Raw genomic sequence first — 23,828 nt, 5'->3', positions numbered from 1 at the left:
CATTCCTTTTATTTTACCTTATGTTCTATCCTTTGCCTCACACTCTCATGGACCTGAAGACACTGAAAACAGCCCTCAAGTAACATGCTTAGTAAACTTCCTTAAGTCCTAAGATCACTTGAGGTCAAGTTCAAGGCTCAGGCTCTCACATGACCTTCAAGACACTCCAGGAAACCTCTCCCCAGGTCACTGAATTGGTTCTGCTTTAAGCTTTCTGGATATCCACGTCGTTCATTTTCCCACAAGTATTTTAAAATATAAAGTAAATATTCTTGTCCTCAAAAAGCTTGTGTTGCAGTAGATTCTACCGGTTTCAACCACTCTTATTGTGAATCATCTGCCTATGAAACCACAATCCCCAAGATGTGGGCAGGAATTCTTCAAAAGAAAAGACAGGGTGTTCTATTAAACAGGTTTCCTCAAGGTTTTACATCAGAAATGTTAAATCTCAAAGAAGGGGCTACAGTACACAGATTTCTCACAAATTATCTGGCAATATAGCACATTTCTTAGTAAACAGCTATTCAGTTATGAAACTCAGGTTTGTAAATTCTGGGCTAAACAAGTCACTCCAATCACAATACAGTTGAAAAAACTCAGTAGGATGGAAAGGGTGTTTCAGCTTGAATGAGAGGATTGAGTTCTAATTCTACCTCTAAATGCTAGTTCCTCCTCCACAATATAGGGTTAAAATAAAAACCTACAATATAGATTACTGACTGTGGTAAAAGCAAACAAGATACATATATATCAGTGTATGTTTTTTTAAACTTTAAAAACTAGGAGATAAGTGAGATCCAAAGAGCGAATGCAGTGATGACAGACACAGACAACAAGGCTTGTATTACAGACACCAAACACGTGAAGAGGTGGAACTTAATCTTCCCCCACAAAATCGGAATGACGACGTCATAGGTGCTCACTAAGCCACAGTGGCAGTCATACTGCAAAATAAATGTACACAGTCAACATGATGAACCCCTTAAACCCACACACCATTTCATGTCAAACATATTTTAATTAAAATAATCAATCAGTCTTTGAATGAGGCTTGTAAGAACCTATAGGGGGCAGGTGCCAGCCTGGAATCATGGTTTAGCATCATAGTCTGAGCATCAAACCAGCTGGACAGAGAAAAAAAAAACGTTTTGCCAAATAGCACGTGAATATATTATTTTAGAATAGCAGCATTTTGCTCTCTTATTAATACTGCTTGAAAGTGGTAACTTATTTTGTCTGAATAAAATAAGTCTGGGAATTATCATAATTTTTAAGATGTCAATCTTCTTTTTGGTCACTAGAATGCTTATGATTTCCTAAGGCCCTTGGCCTCTTACAAAAGCCTCAGTGCCCTTGTTTCCACAATGAAGGGCACTTTAGCTGAGCTGTACATCTGCTGTAGGAATTAAGACAGACAATGCATGGAGCAGGTCTGGTAAATTACCAGGGACACGGGCGATGCCTAAACTGTCAGCGTGATGGACTAATGATAAACTGACAGGTCTTAATTTTTTAAATCAATTTAACAATTCTAAGGCTAAAAGCTGGGAATTCAGCTCCATTGTTCTTCACTATAAGATAACTAATGAGCTGGAAAAACTGAAACAGACTAGGTGAAAAAGGAAGAGAAATAAAAGCCCACAGACTGGCACAAGCCTTCCCTTATGAGCACAACAGCACTGTCCCACGATCACGGTGCCCCTAGCTCCATAGTGATGAGGGCACTGATCCGGGTGCAGCAGGAAGAGGCCGGTGGCAGCTCCCCAACACCTGCTGGGACTGACAACCCTCACCCCTGGCAGCGCTGTGCAGTGGGATAATGGGGGCAAAGGCCAGACTCAGCCCTTCATCAGAGAGCCTCTGTGGAGGAAGATAACTCTCCCCTCGGCCGGGTTAAGGCCAGCTCACTCCTCCTCCCCTCTTCCTGAAAACTTCTCTGGGAAGGGGCCAGAGAGTAGACACCCAGGCAGACGGCTCTTCTCTCCCTACTGTCAACATTCCTCAGGCTTTTTCTGACCACCCAGCTCTTCCCTGTCACTCTGCAGGCCACTGTGCAAGCTCAGGAAGCGTCTCCTCATCCAGGAAGGCCTCCTTGCTTCTTACCACTGCTGCTTCCTACGGAAACACACTGCACACACAACTGTCAAAAGCCAGATGTAAAAACAGCCAAGCCTTTGTGTTCATCCTGTATGCCTATTGGAAAAGTCCAGAGTCTTAAGGAGATTCGAACAGCAAGGTGACCTCTGCAGAGGTTGCATGGGGTCAGAGCATGAGGGGGCACCTGTACTGCTCCCATGACACCTATGACTCCAGTCATAGCTCCCATTTGCAGAGCGGAGGCTCATGGACCAAAACACCAGCCTTGCCAAGTACTCCCAACATCTGTGCTCACTGTGACTGAAAGACAACCTTCACTGAGCCATCCACACAGAATAAGTAACTGGGAAGATAATACACTGCTTAAAAATGCCAGGTGACGATGGGGAAAGAAAAGAGAATGAGAAAAGGGGAGAGGGACAGAGGAAGGAGTCTTTCATTATTTATGTTTGCGTTATCATTGATACTCTAGTTTGGGGGTGTGACTTAGGTCACAGGAATCTCATCCATAGTTTAGTTTTATTTAGAGCTGAGATTGAGCCATTGCCACAGAAAAAAGAAGCTTCCAATGATAAAATTCTGTTGGAAAATTATCATCACTAGAATTTGTTCAGTTGCTTCTAGAAGCTCGTGTGTCTCAGCCCAGATGCTCTACAGCGATTCTCATCCAGTCCCTCCTCCAGGCGTTCCGAACTCAGGGATGAGAGGGTGGGCTCTAACTCAGCCCCTCGGAGGCCACTACCCAGCCCTGCCACATCCTCCATCACAGGACAGGGAGTCAGTGGGCTTCCCTCTGCCCCACCTCCTCACCTGCCAAATGAGAGTGTTAACAAGGCATCCATCCCAAATTATTGTGCCAGTTAAGAGAGACCAGATATGTAAAACTCTTGGAACACAACGTAAGTGCTCCATTTGGGTTGTTTGTAATTTATCTGACATACATTTTTATTTTATATGCATAGCAGTTAGTCTCAAACTATGAGGAAACAAAACCTGTCTTCAAGGCATTATTATTCTTGTAAGAGGACAAGCATGCACAGAACTTGCAGCAAGCTGGCCATGGCTGCATCATGAGAGAAATACAGACCAGGTGCTGTGGAGAGGAGGTGACATCGGCTGAGGAAGTCATACAGGAGTCTGATAAGGCTTCCCATGAGACAAGTCATAAAAGATGAACAGGGTCTGGACAACTGGCACTTTGCATCTGTGGTGAAATACTCCAGTTTATGTAAAAGTCATGAGGGCCTCCAGGTGAGATCCACCACGGGGAGGAACAGGAAGGAACAGGGGCAGGTCAGAGAGGACCTGGGGAGCCAAGCTGAGGAGCCAAACATGCCTTTGGCTGTTCCCAAAGGAAAGTCATCACAGGCATGGCAGGGTCAGGACCATCCTGTTTCTCTAAATTAGCTTTCTGATTCATATGCATTATTTAGGCAGAACCTGGAACTCCCTGTGACAGCAAACACTTTAAATAGAGAAACTTGCATATACCTTAAAAACTGTCAGATTAGAAGGCTTAATCTGACAACAGAATTTAGAATATATTTAAGTTGCCAGGTCTTGGAAGGAAGGCCAACTGTTGCCTCATTATCACTGAGAGGCAACCAGAGCTTGAATGGGCTATTCCTGAGAAAAGAATGAAAAAGGGGAAAAAATATGCAAGAAAAATTAAGAAACCTTCCCCCACTCTAACCCCAGTGCCCCCAAGGAGGTCCCCATCAAACCTCCACTTTACTGACTCACTCCCGACAAGCCTGCCATGACTGTTCTGTGACCTAATCCACAGCAGTCAGATTCTCACGTGTCCTCAGTACTGTCCACATGTGGTCACGGCTACACTGAGAAGAGTCTCAGGGAAGCAGACAGATGGACACAGGGGCTGAGAAGAAGGAAAATGGGCAAAGATAACATCCAAGAATCAAGAAAATCAATCCAGAAAACTTCAGGTTAAAATGTTCAGTCATTCTGAAGCTCTGGGGATCCAGACACCCAAGAAGCACCAGTGCAGCTATGAAGTTGTTCCTGTTACTCTTAAAACTAAGGTGACATAACTCATACCGTGTCTATTATGTAATTCTGCTAAGTGTCAACCAGGCAGCTTTGCAACAGGACACAAATAATTTACACCTTTCAGAACAAGCTTGGCGGGAGCCTCACTCACGTGGTCCATGGTCAGCGCAGCACATGGGTGAAAATGGTCGAACTGAATCCCACCATCTCTCATCGAACATACGTGCTTCTCCAAATCATTGTACCTCTCCCCGTAGAGCACTGGGAAGGAGAGCAAGGGTTCCAGTGGGTGGACGTACAAGGGCTGGGAGAACGTCAAAGGAAAAGGTAAAACTCCTACGAATGTGCCAAACCTACCAAGTCTCACTTTGTAAGACTGCTTCGGTAGTGCGTAGTCTCTGTGCACACCGGTGCGGGTACCAGCGCTTCTCCGAGAGGCAGCGTTCTTTGCCATCATACTGTCTGCTTGTTTCCAGTACCATTTTACTGATTGCAGCCACCTCAAAAATTAAGATTGCATTATTTCAGCAGAACATGGAACTATTTCCTGTGACATCAAATATTTTAAACAAAGAAAATCATGTGTCTTAAAGTCTGTACTGAAGGGAACAGGCCCAGGCAGCTAGGCTGCCTCAAATCAAATCTCGGCCTCCTCACACGGCTGGGGCTCTTGCATGAATCACGTAATCTCTCTGTGCCTCATTTTCCACATTTTAAAATGTAAATAACAGTAGCATTAGAAACCCTATCTAAGAGCAGTAATGAAAACTGTCAATCGTAAGTGCTGTTGGCCATTTAAAATAAATTAATGTACACAAAGCAGTTAGAACAGTACCTGATGAAGAGGAGTCTTTCCTGTAACTGTGACTGCTAGTGGGCAAAAATCCAGCCCAATGAAAAAATGATGTGGGGCTTCCAGCTAATTAGGCTCCACTGCCTTTCCGAACATCTCCAACGTGGGACAGTGTAAGAAGCCTCGAGGGCCACAGCAGAGTGTGGCCCTTTACACCACTTTAAAGGTAAAGGAGAAAGAAACAGACACAAATCAACCAGTTCTGGCCAACCTTTTGTGAGAAATGGGGGTAATTCCTGCTCAGTTGCAGACCTGACTGGGGGCGTCCTTGGTTTCCCTTCAAGAGTGTGTCCCTGTTCAGCACCAGCAAGGTGGCCCAGAGACTCTGATCCCTGAACCCAGAGATAAGCTAATAAATCCACCAGGAAGTTATGAAACTCTCCAGGACCCATACAGAGAGTGTGACTTACAAACATTCAAACTAGATCAGCCTTCTCTCCAGACTGGAAGCCAATGCCTACTCAGTGAGATGCTGGGGGTTGCTTATGGTGGCTGATAGAGCCAGGAAGGGACAGCGGACCATGACCAGAAGATGCTCCCAGACTTCTGCTCCGATTTCTCCACCAAGACAGTGGACCTGTGAAAGACAAAGATCTCCATTAAAAATGGACAGAAGGTCTGAATAGACTTTTTTTCCAAAGAAGACATACAGACGGCCAACAGGCACATGGAAAGATGCTCACTATCACTCACTGTTGAGAAATGCACATCAGGACCACAGTGAGGTACCACTCACACCTGTCAGAACAGCCATCATAAAGAAGACCACAAATAACAAATGGTGGTGAGGATGTGGAGAGAAGGGAACCCACAATCCCTGTTGGTGGGAATGCAAATCAGTGCAGCCACAGTGGAAAACAGTATGGAGGGCCCTCAAACAATTAAAATGAGAACTACCATATAATCCCTAAGTCCCACTCCTGGGTGTTTATCCACAGAACATGAAAAGATACCTGCACCCCCACGCTTCCTGCCACATTATGTACAACAGCCATAAATGAAGCAACCTGAGTGTCCACTGATGGGTGAGGGGTGTGTATATACGGAATGTAATATTATTCCTCAAAAAAAGCCACAGAAAAGAATGAAACCTTTCCATTTGTGACAATATGAATGGATCTTTAGGGTATTACGCTACATGAGATAAATCAGAGAAACACAAATAATGATCTCACCTATGTGTGAACCTAAACAGAAACAAGCTCAAAGATACAGAGAACAGGTAAGTAGTTGCAAAAGGTGGAGGTGGGGTGGGAGAAATGGGTGAACTGTTTTTGTTGGTTTGTTTTAGTTTAAAGTTTAAGTTAATTTAAAAATATCAGATGACAATGAGACACAGAAGCCTGGAAGGTCACACATAGTTTCCTATTACCTCTAATCCATCAGTCCAACTTTACATAAATATTGGCAAATTCTGGCAATAGGAAATATTGACACAAATTTTCTTTAACCTCCATCAATAATTCCTTCTGGTCTTTCTTTCAAAAGTGTCTTTCAAATCTCTGCATTTACTCCAAGTCTGCTGCCCACCACGCCGGCATCATACCACAGCTGCACTACCTCAGTACCCTCCCCACTCCCTGCCACCCCTGCGTCATTCACCTCACCAGATGAGTCTCAAGGATGGACTAGATCAGGCCATGTTTCCAGTCAAATGTCTCCACCATCCTCCCACTGCACGTGGGACAAAATATAGACCCCTGAACCAGGCAATGCTGTCGGGGCAGCTCCCGGTCCCACCTGCCTCACCACTCCCCAGACACACCGGACTAGGCTGTGCTCCTGGAGCACAACTTTCTACCCAGAATGCCCATATCTATTGCTCCCTTGGATTAAAATGTTCTTTCCCCCTTTTCTTCTCCACTTGTAGAGCTGGGCTCAACATCACTGCCCTAGAAGACGTCTCTGACCCCTGCAGAGCAATCCTCATGCTGCTCTGCCATTGTCACTGTCAAGACCAGCTACCCCTTCTCCCCAGGATGCACCTACGAGGGCTGCACAGTCCCATGTACACTTAATGGTCCAACTCCCTCCCCCGAGACTCTGACTCAATCCTGGGCCCCCCAGCACCCACCGTGCCTGGCACTGCAGACACACTCCTTTAATGCCAGCTGATGAATCAATATCCTCAGACCAAATAAAGCAAAATGAACCAGGTTTAGGGAAAATTTTCACATGATCTTCTTTACACAGATCAAGTTATGACACCTGCAGTCAACTGATAAGGACTTCTCATCAGAGCCAGATCATTTAAAAAGGCATCCTGCTGCCCATCTGGCTTTGCCTGAATCAGAAAACATGCCCCTCCACTGAGCAGTGACCTTATGCTTCACACAGGTGACACTTTTCCCCAACTGCCAGAACAGACATGAGCCTTCAAAGCCCATCAGCTCTGCCCTGACCTAAAACTGGGGAAGCAGGTACCCAGTGTCACATCATTTCAGAGTTGAGATAAGAAACTCAAGGAATTAGATCGCAAAGACAAAGTTGTTGGGGTTCTTTTTTTTTTGAATATAAACATTCGAGGCTTCAAGATGCAGTTTACACAGACTGAGCAAAAATAAACACAATAAATCAGACTCAAACCAAAGAAAAGCATCACCGTGCTTGGTCACTCTGAGTTTACAGCACGAGAAAAGCTAAGTTAGACACAGGCTTATCACCGTTCTCCACTTGAAACTGAAAATTCCTTGAAGCAAAAGGATCACTTTACAATGTTTTAAGTCTCTGAATAAATATTCTTAACGCTGCTGTAGAAGTTTTCTAAATACCCTTCATTTGCCCTATTGTACATCCATTATTTTCCATCCTGCCCTTTCTGCCCAGGGAAACTGATGCACAGAGCTCCTTCAAAGGGCTCCTCTGTCCTCTGGTTCCATCAGATTTGGCCAAAGGCGACTTTGGCAGGAGACCAGAAGAGAGGATGGGTCTTTGGGCCACGCTGTCCTCCTAACAGGCTACTATGAGCCTGGCAGGACCAGGGCTCAGACCGCCACCTTCACCAAGTGACCAGCACAGCCCCAGTCTCCTTGCAGGACTCCATGGTCGCCCCTCTGCTTGTCCTTCTAAGTCCCGGGCAGAGCTGCTCTCTCTGGATGACAGCGTCCCCTGCACACCTGGGGAAAAGGCTGTTCTCAAGTCATTCTATTTTGAGTGTCATTTGTTTTCTGTCAGGACCAGGACTGATGAAATAACTCACATAACTGACATCACTGTCAGAGCCCCAGATCTTTGCTGCAGGGGTCCAAGATTGGATTTGGAAATCTCTGTCCAGGAAGATCTATGCCCTGGTGGCTAATACTGCTCCAAGTCACCAAAGACAGGGGTCTGCAGACCCAAACGTCCCTCCCTGAACCCGAACAGGAAAACGGACACAAAAGGCTGAATGTGACTCACCCGGGAAGTCGGGGACCCCCAACGCCAACTCCTACCAATGACAAACACCCTCAGGTGGCCAAACGAGGAACTCAACCTAGAGAAATCATACCCCACCCACCTCATCAAATATCACGTATCTGATCCTCTTCACCCACACCTGGCGATGAGGAGCCAGCAGCAGGATTTCAAAGCAGGCAGGCACAGTGACAAGTACCTGAAATAAACCATGTGCAGACAGATGTGGTGAGCTCTCAGGGCTGGAAGACATGGTTCCAAGAACACAAAAGTGCTGTAGCTCCTGAAGGCACCTGCTGCTTCTGAGAATGTTGCAGGAAAGCTGTGACAGATTACTTTAAGCCTTGTGAAACTGCTGTTTTTATAGGTCAAATGGCTTATGCAGCTTGAATTCTTACTTATGAGCATTCAAGGTGATAACAATAAGAGTTCATTGTCGCAGGTTTATTTCCTCAAAATCTGACCCTGAGGTACAGTTTAAATTGAAAAATGTTTATTGAAGACTAGCAGCTATGGCAGCTGGGAGAGGGCCAAGCAGAGGGAGGAGATGAGCTGCAGGACACACCTGGTGATGCTCTGGCCCCCAGCTCAGATCCTGGCATAAACAGTGGTTGCCAGGGACACTCCACGTTCAGCCAAGACAGCTGGTGTTTACCCCCTGCCCTGCTCAGCCCCAGGTGCAGGCTGTGGAGGTAGGACTGGGGGGACTGACACCAATACCACACTCCCTACCCTTGGCAGCACAGCCCAGTCTCCCACGCAGCATTCCGTGGTCACAGTTTCCCTTTGTTTGGTCTTAACTGCTTGTCTATGAGTTCAATGAGGAGGACCACTATCTGCAGCCTATTTCACGCCCCGCAGTCTATCCACGACACAGCGTTTCTGAAATTACCATAAGTATCCTACTTAACAAGGCAGGTCAAGAAACAGCTACTGTGCTTGGAAAGTGGTGTTTATTAATTTGTATAACACTGGGTTTTTCAGACCATTCTAAATCTACTTATAAGCCAAGATGATGCCAATGAACTATAACTGAAATCTACAATCAAAATATAAGTGTCCCTGAGAAAGGTGAGCTGTTTCTCACTCTCTGGAATGAAACAATGTTAAATTTTCTCTGAAGCTGTGACATCTTTTGTAAATTCAAGAAAATTATTTCTACAGGCTTGCCAAGATACTGAATTTCTAGTGAGAGAGACTTCTAAGTACCATCATATAATTTGGTAACAGATGCACTAATTAATACACATCCTACCTGAGAGTTGAGGGCGTCATGTCGATAGTCCCTTGTGAACACCCCACACAGAGCTTCTCCACTGGGCAGATTTTTGTTAAAACAGTTCTGAACCATGGCTGCCACTTGGTTCACAAGGGCCTGACTGACAAGGAAAGCCTTCCATTAATCACATAATAAAGTCCGGGTGAAACCTCAGAAAACCACAGGAATTGTCTACAAACAAGCACTGCAGGGAGCACAGAGAGGTCCACACACCTCACAGCCTCTGCTCTGCATCCACTAACCCACACGCTGCCTTCCTGCTGCTCGACTCACCTGGGAACCTCACCGATGAGTCTCAACCCAAAGAAAATGGGAAAAACAGCTTAATCAGAGGGAGAAATGGGAAAAGAAGCCCACATATCAGACAAAGACAGCACAGAGAGAAGCAGTGAGTCTACTGGAGGGGGATGGCAGAGGGAGGGGGCAGCCAGGGTGGCCTGTGGTCCTCGTACCTTGGGGATGTCTCCCCGGACATGTACATTGCAAGAAGCAGAACACTGACCAGGCAGGCAGCCTGACCAGTGGAATCGGAGAGTGTGCATACCCACAAACATTTCACACTTCATACCAAAAAATAAATTTCACTGTGACTAAAGTGTAAACTTTAAGACATAAGCATGAAGATACTAGAAAGTGAAGGTTTTCATCTATTTGAGCACACATGGAAATGCTAAAGACACTGGTAGATCTGACTGTACAAAGACATAAACATATTATCATTAATATGACCACAATACAGCAAAAAGACAAAATGAAAAAGCATATGTTATAATTTATAGAGAAAAAGTAATACACTTATCACACAAAATTCTGACAAATCAGCAAGAAGACAATCCCTCTCCACTAGGCGAAAAGGAAAGCAGGCAGATACACCCACAAGTGAACTGGTGAATAAAGAAGTCCCACTGCCCAGAAAGCACGTGTAAAGAGCCCCAAACCACCAGGGGTCCAGAGGCACACGCTGAAGTATGAGGCAGAAGTTTTCATCGATCCTAATGGAAAAACTTTGAATGATCACAGGAACGCTGGGAAAAATAAGGGACGGTATCTGTCAGTGGGAACAACAATGGATGTAACTTTTAGAAGAGTAACTTGGCAACATGCATGAAGCTGACTTCATCAATTCCACTTCCAGGAAGCTCAGTTTCTCTTCATATATTTTACTAATTTCCCTGCTTTCACAACTATGAAAAATGAAAAAGCTAAAAACAAAAAAATAAAGTACTAATTTCAACTAATCATGTTGTTCAATCCAGTTCTGAGCCTGAGCACATGTCCCTCAAGGCCACCTTTTCCTAGAAACTAAAATGGAGACTGAATTCATTTTAATCTATAGAATTAGTTATCCCAACCAAATCAGCCTTTCTTAAGAGTAATCACATTAAAAACAAAGGGTCGTAAATGAGGATATCTATACCTTCTGTAAACAAAACTTTCTCCTAAATGACAAAGATCAGACTTTCTGCTGTATATTAGGTGGTACCGGCCATAAAAGAAACATGGCAAAACAACGTGGCTTGAGAAACAAGCCAGACACCAGTGCCCAAGAGCAGAGTGGACACATCCTGCCTGCCAGTGGTAGAGGCAATAATGAATTCTTATCCACTCAACACCGCCCAGCAAAGAATGGTGCTTCCCTCTGTATAAACAAGTGCTGAGTGACAGGGTCCCACGACCAGAGCTCACCCTCACCAGGCTCTAAGGTGTTATTTTGGCCTCTCAAACTGGAAGGAGAAAACGCAGCCTAAAAAAGAAAGTGAAACTCACAGACACAAAACAAATTGGGGGTTGGTGAGGTGGGGGGTTGGGGAAGTGGGGGAAGGGTGTCTAAAGGTACATACTCCCAGTTATAAGATAAAAAAGCCCTGGGACATAATGGTGACAATAGTTAGCAACTGTATGTTATGTATTTCAAAGTTGGCAAGAGTAGATTTAAAAGTTCTCATTACAAGAAAAAACGTGTTAACTGATTGTGGTGATCATTTCACAATATATACAAATAGTGGCCGTATATTGTACACCTGAAACTTGTATGTTCCATGTCAATTATATCTCAGTAAAACTGGAAAAAAATAAATTGGAAAACAAAGTAAGCTCAATCCACCATGTGACCAGAGGAGTGGAACAGAAAATTCAAGTCACCTGATTGCTACCTTCGTGGGGACCACGTAGACCACCCCTTTATCACCCTGGAAGACTCCCCATCCCCGTGGATGTACCCTGGTGGGGGCCACATCCATGACCACCCCCTGGTCACCCTGGGCAATCCCCCCATCCCCAGGGCCCTACCTTGGTGGGGGCCACGTACACAACCACCCCCTCATCGCTCTCTCGCAGCACCTTCTCCATGCAGTAGTAGGAGGCGTGGGTCTTCCCTGAGGATGTGGGGGCTACGATGGCTGCTGACTCATTATTGTCCACGACATCCAGGAGCTCCCTCTGCAGGGTTCAGAGCACCGTTGTGTCAATACCATGAACAGGACATTATGAAAACCAATACGTAATCCACTCAGATGAGTGGCTGGGAGCTGAGACCACAGGGTGAGCTGTACCGGAGAGCATCTGAAGGACTCACGGGGCTCTCCCCCAGCAGACAACCATAATGCTTTCCAGCACCTGGGGGCGGGCTTGTGTGTGAAGTACCGAGAGTGAGTCTGAACCAAGTACCTCGTCCATGTGGAGATCTTCCTTATGGTTACTCATCACTAAGTGCACAACGGCTCTGAAAAATGAGGATCTAAGAAGGAGCCAAAGTGCATCTTTGTGACAGGGAGAAAGTAGTGAAGGAGAAGAAACATCAATGACTAATAATTTCACTACCTATCTTCTACCTTCTAATGAGAACACCAGGTCCTTACACTGGAGGTGTGTGGGACCTTCATTAAAACAGGCTCACAGCCATTCAGCCCATGTTTTTATTCCTTGAAATGATGCCCAGTCACAGAACCATAAGCCTGTGTGATGGGCAGAAGGTGGGAGAACACCCCCAAGCCCCATCCCATTCATTCCCTGAGCCAGGTCCACACCCCAGAGTGAAGCAGGCACAGAACTGCAGGGCGTGGGGGATGCAAGGGGAGCCCCCCACTGAGCCTGCACTTGAAGAAGGCAGGCTCTGGTCCTCCCTCTCCTGAACAGCAAGCAGGGACTTTGAGGCACCTGCCACCATCAACACAAGGAAGACATAGCCCAGATCTGCAGAAAACAGTCTATTAGACTGCACCTGTCAACCTCCACTCTTGTAGGGAAACATTTAATTTATAAGGTTCAAGGCAATCTTATAAGGTTCAATCAATGCAGAAACACACACTTTTACCCCAAATTTTATACCCATCAATATTAATTTTACATTACTTGTAGAAGAGCTACCCTGGCACAGGTGCCACGTGTAAACATCCAAACACTTGTCTATACTGCTTGGACTCCCAAATGTCTCTGTGCACACATCTGTATTCATACAGGAAATCCTACTGACACTGGAAAACCCTGGGGGCAACTCTGTAACGATACAGCTGGATGACATAGAACTTCAAATATACACACAAGAATCCATCACAGCACCTCCAGGAAAATAGCCTGTTTATGAAAAATGAATGAAATGAAAAATTCACTTTCTCTACATTTGAAAAAAGTCTACATTTGACATTTCCAGTGACAGAATCATTTTCAATGGCATGACTCAAAATGAAGAAGTTGATGCCAAAATGGTGTGCAGAGCCACAATAATGAGAAGTTCCTCAGATCAAATTTAATGATAAAACACAAAAATGTCCATTTCATTCAGTCATTACCTGCCAAGTGTCAGGAATAAAGTCCTGAACCCTGGGGTCTGGGTCTTTCCTCTCCTCTCGTATCAAATACTGGCCCATGTGCTGCAGCTGAAACCGAACTGGCCCAATGCCAACTGAGTATTTATTCTTTTTCTTCTCTTTTATGTCATTTCCTGTGACCTGCGATATTTTAAAAGTCCATTTTGAAGCTGATTTTAAATTATACCATTTAACAGATACACCCTGCTATATATAAAATAGACAGACAACAATGTCCTACTGTATAACACAGGGAACTACATTCAATTTCTTGAAATAACATACAATGGAAAAGAATCTGAAAAAAATATGTATATATGTATGTGTATGTATAACTGAATCATTTTGCTGTACACCTGAAACTGACACTGTAAATCAACTATACTCCAACAACAAAAAAGAAAAGACCTACCATCTGTCACTTGGATTCTTGGCATTGTTTTTTAAACCACGTTTGCTAAAATGTACAACTTTAGAACACAAAAAATTACATCATTTAAATGATTAAAATATTATTTTTAATAAAATAATTAAATAATTTTATGAGAAAAGCACCCACCACCTTTTAGATTTGTATGTTTATTGAAGAAATATTTTCCCACCTAAATCGTCACCTTAACTAAGAGTAAATAATTAGCAGACATCAAGATTTTCACATGCCCACCACGATATTTGAGCTAGTCTGATATAAAGACAACTGAGCAATCACAGTACAGCTTTTAAATGTTTTGCTAGAATCAAACACAGGACTGATTTTAAAGGTCTGCAGAGATTATCTGGCATTTAATTTGTCTGTCCAGACAAGCATCTGCACAATTTTCTAACTCTGGATTACTTCAAGTTGGGGCAGCTAGATTACTAACAATGATTAAAAATTTAAGAGTAAATATTCTCAGTAAAAAAAAAAAATCTAAAAGAGGTCATGGTGTCTACAAGACACTTTATGTATACCTAATAACTAAAGTGGAGCTATTCTGAAAGCATTACCTGGGATGGATGCACAGAACTTGCCAACTCCTCAAATCCTAAATACCTAAGGCATCTGGCTATGAGTTGTTGGTCTGCCTCTTGCAAAAGTTCTGGGTACTTTTCCATCACAGAGTGGATCCTTTTCATCATTTGAACAGCTATACTTATATCTTTTGCGGTTTCACCTGGTCAAAGAACAAACAGCAAAACTGTTTTAAAGCCCATCAAAAGCAATAAATATTTGATTATCCAAGGTTAGTCATCAGGCTACCAATCTGACCCAATTAATTCACTGTCTAAGCATTAATGGAGGTTTGGGAGTACAGACAACTGAATAAAATTAAATGTTGTAAGAGCAACTACACACACTTCATCATCTCCACGGATAATTGCAATGTAGCTGCCTGAGTGCTGGAGGAAAAGAAACATCTTGTAGTTCATGGTAGAAACAAGATCGTCAAAGCCCGAGTTTGTATACATTCTGGGGAACAAATCTTTTCTCCACCTATTATTTTCATTCCTTCTCTACTGTGTTCAAAGAAAAATATTCAGCTGACTTTAAATATCTGGTTAAAACCTTGGCAACATTTTTTGAATCCTAATGGTGGCCTAATGGGTAAGTATGTGGCATGATCATTGCAGCCTTTTCATTCCCTCAGTCTACAACTTCCAGCCCCCAATTTGTGACCCCACCACTTCCTCACAGTCCCACACATCCCTCCTGCTCCTCCTCACTGCTGACCTTCTCCTGCACTACCTGTCAGAGCTGTTTTGATTCCACCTTTCTTTCCATCACCCTACATTTTATCTATTTAACAAATACTACCAGACACCTACAGATGCTATAAAGGCTACAAAACACACTTAATCCAGAATTCTCACTGCCCAGGAAGGTGAGCCACTGCTAATCCTCAACCCCTTACTAGCAGCCAACTGCAAATCCTGATGCAGTGTCTGAGTGAGCGCTACACAGGCCAAGTCGTGTGCTTCTCACGGTGATGAAGGCCACAGTGAAAGGCTGACTTTGCTCAACAGACTGAAGTTGGTAGAATGAGAAGGAAAAAAGAACCTGGCAGCCACGTGTGCAGCGGACTCCAGCATGGAGAGAATGGAGAGTCAACCAGTGAGGTGCAGGAGAGAGCTGTCCATCTAGAGGCATCAGGCACCTGGTTGTCGTACCTCCTGTCAACTTGCACATCTCCACCCTGCCTGATTTCTCCAACACCTGCCTCTTCCTGCCTCTCCCATTCCTTTCTGCCATCTACTGTAGCAGTGGTAAAGCAAAGCATGTGGAAACCACAGCCACTTTTGGAAGGACTCAGCAAGCCAGGCAAACACGATCCACGCTCCACTCAGAAAGAAAAAGTCTGCAGCTGAGATCTCAGAGATGAAGGACAGACCCTCCTCGGGCAACTCACCATCTCGGCTGGTCCCCTGAACCACGCCCACAGTTCTGTATGCAGTTATCTGTAGACCTAACTTTGCCTGTAATTTGATTTGAATTCGCTTATGAATGTGCTGTATATTTAACTGCTACTGGGGCCCTCTCTGAAAGGTCAGCACTCATTGACAAAACAGAGAAAATCAGCCTTAGAGGAACTCTGCAAGGAGAAAATGACATAATGCATCTAAGGCTTCTCCCACAAATTTCCACTTAATAAGGGACAGCTGTCATCATTACATTTTTATTTCTTCTCCAATTTATTAAAGCAAACAAATGAGCATCCACTCACACACCTTTCCCTCGGCAATGCTCTTTCCACTCTTTCAAGCAGGCCTTTAAGCTTACCATTTCTACCCGAAATTTCACCGAGCTACTTGTACATGATTTCAGAAAGTCTTCTAGGTTCTTTATTCCAGAGCTCAAATTCTCTTGCATCTCCTCCTCAATAGAAAATAACAGGACATCCCATTTTTTCTCTTCTTTTTGCTCCTCCTTGGCAAATAACCTCTTCTTATCCTCTCTAGTGATTATTTCAGCCTTGGTCTCCTGCTCAAAAAAGAAAGAATCATCTCATAAAACAAGTTGGCAATATGAATGAGATGGTATTTTTAAGTAAGTGTATACTAATTATTTTGACCACCCTCTTATTCTTGAAAAAGCACACTTTTTGGTTCACTGTCTGTTTCTTAAAATTGAAGCCTCTGTGAACTGAATACCGTGGAAACCCACCTGGATGATGGTAAAGCCCCTGAAGAGCATCTCCTAGATTTGAGTGCTGTAGGTTATCAGCTGAAGAGCAAATGGAAAACAATCAGGCCCCTGGGCCTCCTGTCTCCCACTCTCTCAGGGACTGGCTTTCCTCTCCTACCCACCAGGGTCACCCCCGACCCTTACGTGTCCATCAAGATGCTTCTTCCACAGAACCTCACCCAACTCTATGAGCCCAAGTCCTGTGCCCCCTCTGCCCGGCATCTCTACAGAAGCCTCGTCACGCACAGGGCCACCATGACCCTATGCGCCATGCTGTATCTCCAGATTACTTTCCCTGAGACAGTTGTTGTTGGGTCCCAAGCACAGAAGATGTAGCTCAGACTGTCTGATGAGTGAGTGAAGATGGGCAAGAGCATGAAGGGAAGGAGGGAGGAGAAGGAACAAGTTAAATGAGCAGGTCTGCTCCATCTGGACAAGCATTTCTGACCTACTTAAACACAACAGGGACCCACTTCTGATATGTTGTTACCAACCCGACTTACTCATCTGCAGAGAAAATCAGAGAACCGTTGCATCCATAGAGAATTCTGACAAACCTCCCACTGCACTGGTCAGCCATGATACCAGTATCTAAGCCTTGCCTGTAATGAAGTCATTTTAGTTTCATCACTTTCTTAGAGTTCAGTTCTCATCAATGGGTCATCTTCAGTGCTCTGGTCTCCCAGAGGTACTGTCCCAGGTGGAGCCAGCATGGCTCTGTCTCAAGGGGACAAGGTGACCCTTGGCTCTTTGCCACACAGTGCTTGTTTTAGCTAGAACATGCAGACTTACTAAACTGTTGCTGGAAGAGAACATTTATACAGTGTGAAGGTTGTTTAATCCCCATGAGATAATTTAATTTCTGACAGTGTAAAATAAAGAAAAGCATGAGACTTTTTTCAGTCTTTATACCTTACACTATATAATGGGAATTTGTGCAAACTTTCTATTTTATAACATCTCTCAAAAAAAAAAAAAAACCCAGAAGAAGCTTTTTTTGTAGCCCTAAATAAAAAAAGGCACAGCTGTCATTGGGTGGTCTCACTAACAATAAAATTGGCTATGAAAATAAAAAGAAGGGGGTCACCACAAGGAGAAAAACAAGACCACCTGGCTGGGCCTGGGGAGGCTACTTTTTGACATTAAAGCAAAAGTCCCCGCTTCTGCTCTGATACATTTTTTTTTAAATTTTAGATATAGCTGAAAAATAAAGTCGTAAGATATTGAAAGTGTGCATCATGGTGACTCGATATACATTGTGGAAGGGTCCTCCCCATTGAGTTAATTAACCCATCCATCACCTCATATATTTATCTTTCAGAGAGGGGAAGGTGAGAACATTTAAAATCTACTCTCTTTGCAAATCTCAGTGGTGTGATGTAACGCTGCCAGCTCCAGTCGCCACGTGTTACATTAGCTCCTGAGACCCTGCTCTTCTCGGAGCCGAGAGCCAGTCCCCTTTCACCAGACCCACCCTAGTTCTCCACCCCTGAGCCTGGAGCCATCTTTCTACTCTCTGTTCCTATGAGCTTGGCGTGTTTTTCTTTCACATTCCACATGTAAGTTCTACCATGCAGTATCTGCCTCCCTCTGACCTCTAGGTTCATCCGTGTGGTCACAAATGGCAGAATTTCCTCCCTATGACTCAATACTATTCCAGTATGTACATGTATCTACCACATCTTCTTCATCCACTCATGCCTTGGTGGACACTTCCACTGGTTCCGTATTTCGGCTGCTGTGAGTAATGCTGCAATGGGCACGGGTGTGCAGAGAGAGCTTCCATATCCTGTTTTCCTTTCTGGAATACCCAGAAGTGGGGTTGCTGGATCATATGGCAGTTCTATTTTTAATTTTTTTGAGGAAACTCCATACTGTTTTTCACAGGGGCTGCACCAATTTACATTCCTAACAGTGCACAAGGGCTCCCTTTTCTCCACGTCCTCACCAACACTTATCATCTCTGGTCTTTTGATGATGGCCATTCTGACATGTGTGAGGTGGTATCTCACTGGTTTTGATTTGCATTTTCTTGATGATTAGTCATGTTGAGCACATTTCCATGAACCTGTTGGCCATCTGCATGTTATCTTTGGTTAAATATCTATTCAGTCACTCTGACATTTTTTAACCCAACTGTTCAGTTTTTTCGCTATTGAGTTTTATGAGTTCATCACACATTTTAGATGTTAACCCTTTATCAGATATACGATTTGCAAATATTTTCTCCCATTTTGTAGGCTGCCTTTTTTTTTTTTTGATGGTCTCCTTTGCTGTGCAGAATCTTTTTAGTAGTCCCACTTGTTTATTTCTGCTTTTGTTACCTTTGCTTTTGGTGTCAGAGCCAAAAACTCACCGCCAAGACCAATACTAAGGAGCTTATCACTTATACTTTCTTCTAGGACTTTTATGCCAATACTATGCTGTTTTGATTACTATAGCTTAGTAACATAGCTGGAGACAGGGAGTGTGATGCCTCCAGATTTGTTCTTCTTCTTCAAGATTGTTTTGGCTATTCAGAGTGTTTTATGGCACCATACAAATTTTAGGATTGTTTGTTCTATTTCTGTGGAAAATGCCATTGGTATTTTGATAGGGATTGCATTCAATCTGTAGATTGCATTGGGTAGTAAGGACATTTTAACAAGAAGAATTCTTCCAATCCATGAATACAGAAAACCTTTCCATTTATTTGTATCCTCTTCAATTTCTTTCATCAATGACTTACAGTTTTCAGAGTACAGGTCTTTCACCTCCTTGGTTAAATTCATTCCTTGGTATTTTTTTTTTGATGCAATTGTAAATGGGGTTATTTTCTTAATTTCTTTTTCTGATAGTTTGTTATTAGTGTATAGAAACACAACAGATCTTTGTATGTTCATTTTTTATTCTTCATTTTACTGAAGAATAAAATTCATTAGTTCTAACAGGTTTCTGGTGAAGTCTTAAAGGGTTCTTATGTACCATAATGTCATCTGCAAATAGCGACTGTGTGACTTATTCCTTTCCAATGTGGATGCTTTTTATTGCTTTTCCTTCCCTAACTTCTCTGGCTAAAACTTCCAGTACGAAGTTGAAAAGAAGTGGTGGTCTGGGCATCCTTGTCTTGTTCCTGACCTTAGAGGAAAAGCTTTCAGGTTTTCAGCTTTATCATTATATAACGACCTTTTTTCTCTCTTATTACAGTCTTTGCATGAAAGTCTATTTTGTATGGTATAAGTATAGCTACCCCTACTTTCTTTTGGTTTCCACTTGCATGAAGTATCTTTTCTAACTCTTTACTTTCTAAAAACACACTATGGAAAGCAACTACCAAACAGATGGAACAAATAACAATACAAGATAAAGAAAAGTTTAAAAAAAAGGATAGACTTAACAGAAACTACCTGTGCCTTTTTGCCCTTGGGTTCACAGAAATTCCTCCTGGGCTTGGCGGCTTGAGTTACAAGAAGTTTTGAAGAGACTGATTCTAGTGACTTCCCATAAAATCGCTGAAAAACATGATACTTTTGCACAGATCTGAGATAATGAGGATCTCTAGATTTTTCTGAAAAAGAAAAGACTTAAAATGCAACACAACTATATTTTTGCAACAGCATTCTCACTGATGCTTCACACCACCCCACCCCACCCCCACATACACACACACTTTTCCTTTTAGTTTGGAGCAGTCATTTAGGCTGATTACTTCCATTGAAGAGGGAATCTTCAGTCAAGCTCTCTCGTCTGTAGCCTCATTCCTTAAAGGATGGAAGGGATAGAACACTCTTTCATCATCTACCTCTCAAAGTAAACATCAAGATGCTGCAGAGAATGACAGCTTCTGAGCACTGCTTCTGTCATGTGCTGTGAAGGAAGTTAATGAGGGGAAGGTGGAAGAATCAGGAAGACACCCATCTAGGCCTTCTTGCATCACTTGATAGAAAAACCCTTACTCCAGACCACAGCCACAGAGCCAAGAACTTGTCAGCTCAGAAAACCTGTCACTGTGGAAAAATCCATTGACATAGGAAACCCCAACAACAAAGGTATGACTTGCTCCCAGCCCCAAAGAAACCTACAGTCCTCACTTAAATGGGATAATTCAGTGGGTTGATTTTTCTATCCTTATCTGCCAATATCAAATCAAACCACTTGGAAGGATGTTAGGGATTAATCTAAAAAGTCCCTCGTATTTTTTTGGATCTTGGTTGCTGTGTCCATCAGCGGGCTGGTGAGTGGTGTGTGTGAGCATGCTTATCATGTACACATCTAGATTTTTCTGATGCTAAGTTTTGTCCATGTGAAGGAGGGGCTGAGCAGGGGGTAGACCAGGGTGAGAGGAAGACACGGGATGAGCCGGGGAGAAGGGTCCCTAACTCACTCTCACTGACATACTGTCAGCAGTGACACCGGCCTCCTGTGGCAGCCCCTCCAACCTGAGCACCATGGCAGTAAATCACTATACTTGTGACGAGCAGGCAACTGAGTGCTGTGAAAGCTGCTGAAACTGCTCAGAAGCCTTTGGCCTCAATATTTCTGAGGTCAAGGAACACACAGGTGTCAAACTGCAAGCTGTCTTTGCTTAAAAAAGCTTCTAACTTCTGTGGGGACAAATGCCATTATCCATGCACTTCCTCCCGAGAGAGCCGCGTGCCATGGACAGGTGGCCGTCAGCAACCAAGGGGGGCTCTTCCATCACCTGCCTCACTGACACACCTCTAAACACCTAGAACACTGTTATTATTCAAGAAGTATAACTCTTGGCTCATAACACGACAACTTTTCATTATAAAATAACAGGAAGAGAGTGAAACCGATCTTAATTTATTTCACCAGAGTCGCAGCACTGACCATTGAACTGACACTTTGTCCTGTCGTAGTCGTCACTGAGGGGTCTGTGGGAATGCCAGTGCACGAGTTCATCAAATTCCTTCTGTCTGACCAGCGAAGTTACAGCAGGGTCGTCACTATGAGATGACAGGAAGTACATGCTTATTTTAAACCACATGCCTCCAAACACAGCACAGATTTCATTTAAAAAAAATTTTTGTTTTTAAAAATCACAGCCACCTTTCCTCTTTCTGTCATAGAACGTGGATAGTAGGCTCCAAAGAGCAGTTTATTAGAGACTTAAGAACCCAGACTCCACTGTGTATCTCTAACAGTGAGGTCAACATCAACAAATATTCATAGATTAATTCATTAATTAAAAACATGCAGGTAGAATGATTTTACTCTAAGATTAAAATCATGTTGATTTTAACCTAGTTATGATCCAAAAGGCTTTGATATTAAACTCATGTGTTACAAACACATTACATCTAACATACCCTATTTATAAATAATGTCACATTTCATAGAATCTTTAATGAGTAATTCATTTATTCCACCCAGGTATTTACTGAGGCACTTTGAGCCCCATACCTCACCAGGAAGGGCAAATCTTTCAAAATGTCTCCAACAAACTTATCCACCACCTGACATGACATTGGAATAAAACATAATTAGGCATCTTTTCCTTGAAGGTATCTGAAAACAAGTAAAAAATTAAGACAAGGTCAAATGTGAAACTTTCATGCAGACATATTATACATCATTTTCCAAAACTTCACATTAAAGAAACATTTTTGATCGATCTAAATTTACAGTGATCAATTCCAGCCCATACCATAAAGCTACTTCCCACATTAAAACATTCTGGAACACCGCAGTGTATAAGAAAGGCAGCACTTAGGTAGGTAGGTAGGTAGGTAGGTAGGTGGATGGATGGATAGACAGAAAAATGCCTGTTTCCTATTTCCAAATGTTTATTCCTTTTCTCATATCTTATTATGGGACAAGGAATTTGAACGTGGAAGTCTCACTCATAAATCTCTTACATTATACTTTTATAAAAATAAGATGAAAAAACAGTAGAGGAAGATACCGATGTCAGTGAAGTTACTGGGTATCACTGGTGTCTTCCCTTACACCCTTCTGGATATTACAAACATGGATACACACACACAACAGTGTTCATACATGTCACATGCACACTGTATATATGACAGCTGGCTAACAAATGCCTTTTTATCTAATATCTGGCTCCTAATTCCAGGTAGGCTGCCTATTACTCCCCTGATGCTCACTGTTCCAGTGTCTGCCTGATACCTTCCTATGAGCCCTACAACTGTACCTGGGCACCTTCCTCTTACAGCTGTAGGTGCAGCCAGCATCCTAAGGATTTCATGCCCCAAAGACTGGATGGAAGTTGCAGGGTAAATACCCTGGCTATCTTGCTCTTTGGGTAAGACATCTCCCAAGTGGTTTGCACACCGTTTGAAAATACCTAGTATAACTTACCTGCAGTTGCCCACATGGAAACCTACTCATTAATGCCCTGCATGGACTATGTTTTCTCCCTGGTGTTACCTAACACTCCCTTATTTGACCTTCCCGGTGCCAACCATCTCCTTGAACTCAAGAGTCTTTGTCTAGGGGACTTATCCTGACTAAGGGCAGAGGATATATATTCCTCCCCTGTCCTCTGAAAACCATACTTGTAACTACATCCTGACTTCCCCTTAACTTTCCTTCACATTCCTTCTGGGGTCATTTTATTCTTCCTGAAATTCATGATGCAGAAATATCTTCAGCCATGACAGGATGATGGATAAATCCATGTTTGTACTTTTGAAAATGTCCACTTTACTCCTTCATTCTTAAATTACATGTTAAAAATTATATATAATTTCATTATGTTCTGATTTCTATCACCATTACTGGGAAAGTCTATTATCAGACTAATTTTTTCCTTTGTAAGTAACTCTTGATTCTTTTAAAATACTTATTTTTCACATTCTATGATTCTGTTGCATTGTGTCTAGCATGGGTATTTTTCAGTGTGCATGTGCAGTTGTTAACTGACCCACTTGGGACCCATCGTATGCCCTCGATGTGCAAATTCTTGTGTTTCATCATCCAGGCAACTGCCCAGCCATCATCTCTTCAAATACTGCCTGACCCACCTTGGCTCATTCTCTGCTTCTGAATCTCCAAATGAATGAAAAGTTACACATCTTCATTCTATCTTCCATGTCTCTTATTTTTTCTTGTTATATCTTTTTTATTTGAAATTACAGCTTCATTGAGGTTAAACTGACAAGAGTCACATATCTAAAGTGTACAATTTGATGTTTTGACATATGTATATATTCACAAAACCTTTACCACAAACAAGAAAATAAATATAAACACCATCTTCAA

General features: G+C 43.1%; 1 protein-coding gene across 1 annotated transcript in view; it reads right to left on the bottom strand.

Moving 5' to 3' along the window:
• The window catches only part of LOC105073367 (putative ATP-dependent RNA helicase DDX60), a 65,884-nt gene that overhangs the window by 30,082 nt on the left and 11,974 nt on the right, over nt 1-23,828 (bottom strand). Inside the window, 14 exon segments of the mRNA XM_074345418.1 lie at nt 4,259-4,368; nt 4,465-4,607; nt 5,422-5,537; nt 8,457-8,552; nt 9,609-9,728; nt 11,922-12,071; nt 13,421-13,579; nt 14,426-14,592; nt 15,150-15,152; nt 16,145-16,397; nt 19,988-20,148; nt 21,435-21,550; nt 22,008-22,083; nt 22,086-22,112. Of these exon segments, the coding sequence (XP_074201519.1) occupies nt 4,259-4,368; nt 4,465-4,607; nt 5,422-5,537; nt 8,457-8,552; nt 9,609-9,728; nt 11,922-12,071; nt 13,421-13,579; nt 14,426-14,592; nt 15,150-15,152; nt 16,145-16,397; nt 19,988-20,148; nt 21,435-21,550; nt 22,008-22,083; nt 22,086-22,112 (1,697 nt within the window).

This window comes from Camelus bactrianus, chromosome 18, assembly GCF_048773025.1.
Source record: "Camelus bactrianus isolate YW-2024 breed Bactrian camel chromosome 18, ASM4877302v1, whole genome shotgun sequence".
NCBI lineage: Eukaryota > Metazoa > Chordata > Mammalia > Artiodactyla > Camelidae > Camelus > Camelus bactrianus.
Note: the sequence above shows the minus strand (reverse complement) of the source record. Positions and strands in the feature narration are given on the sequence as shown.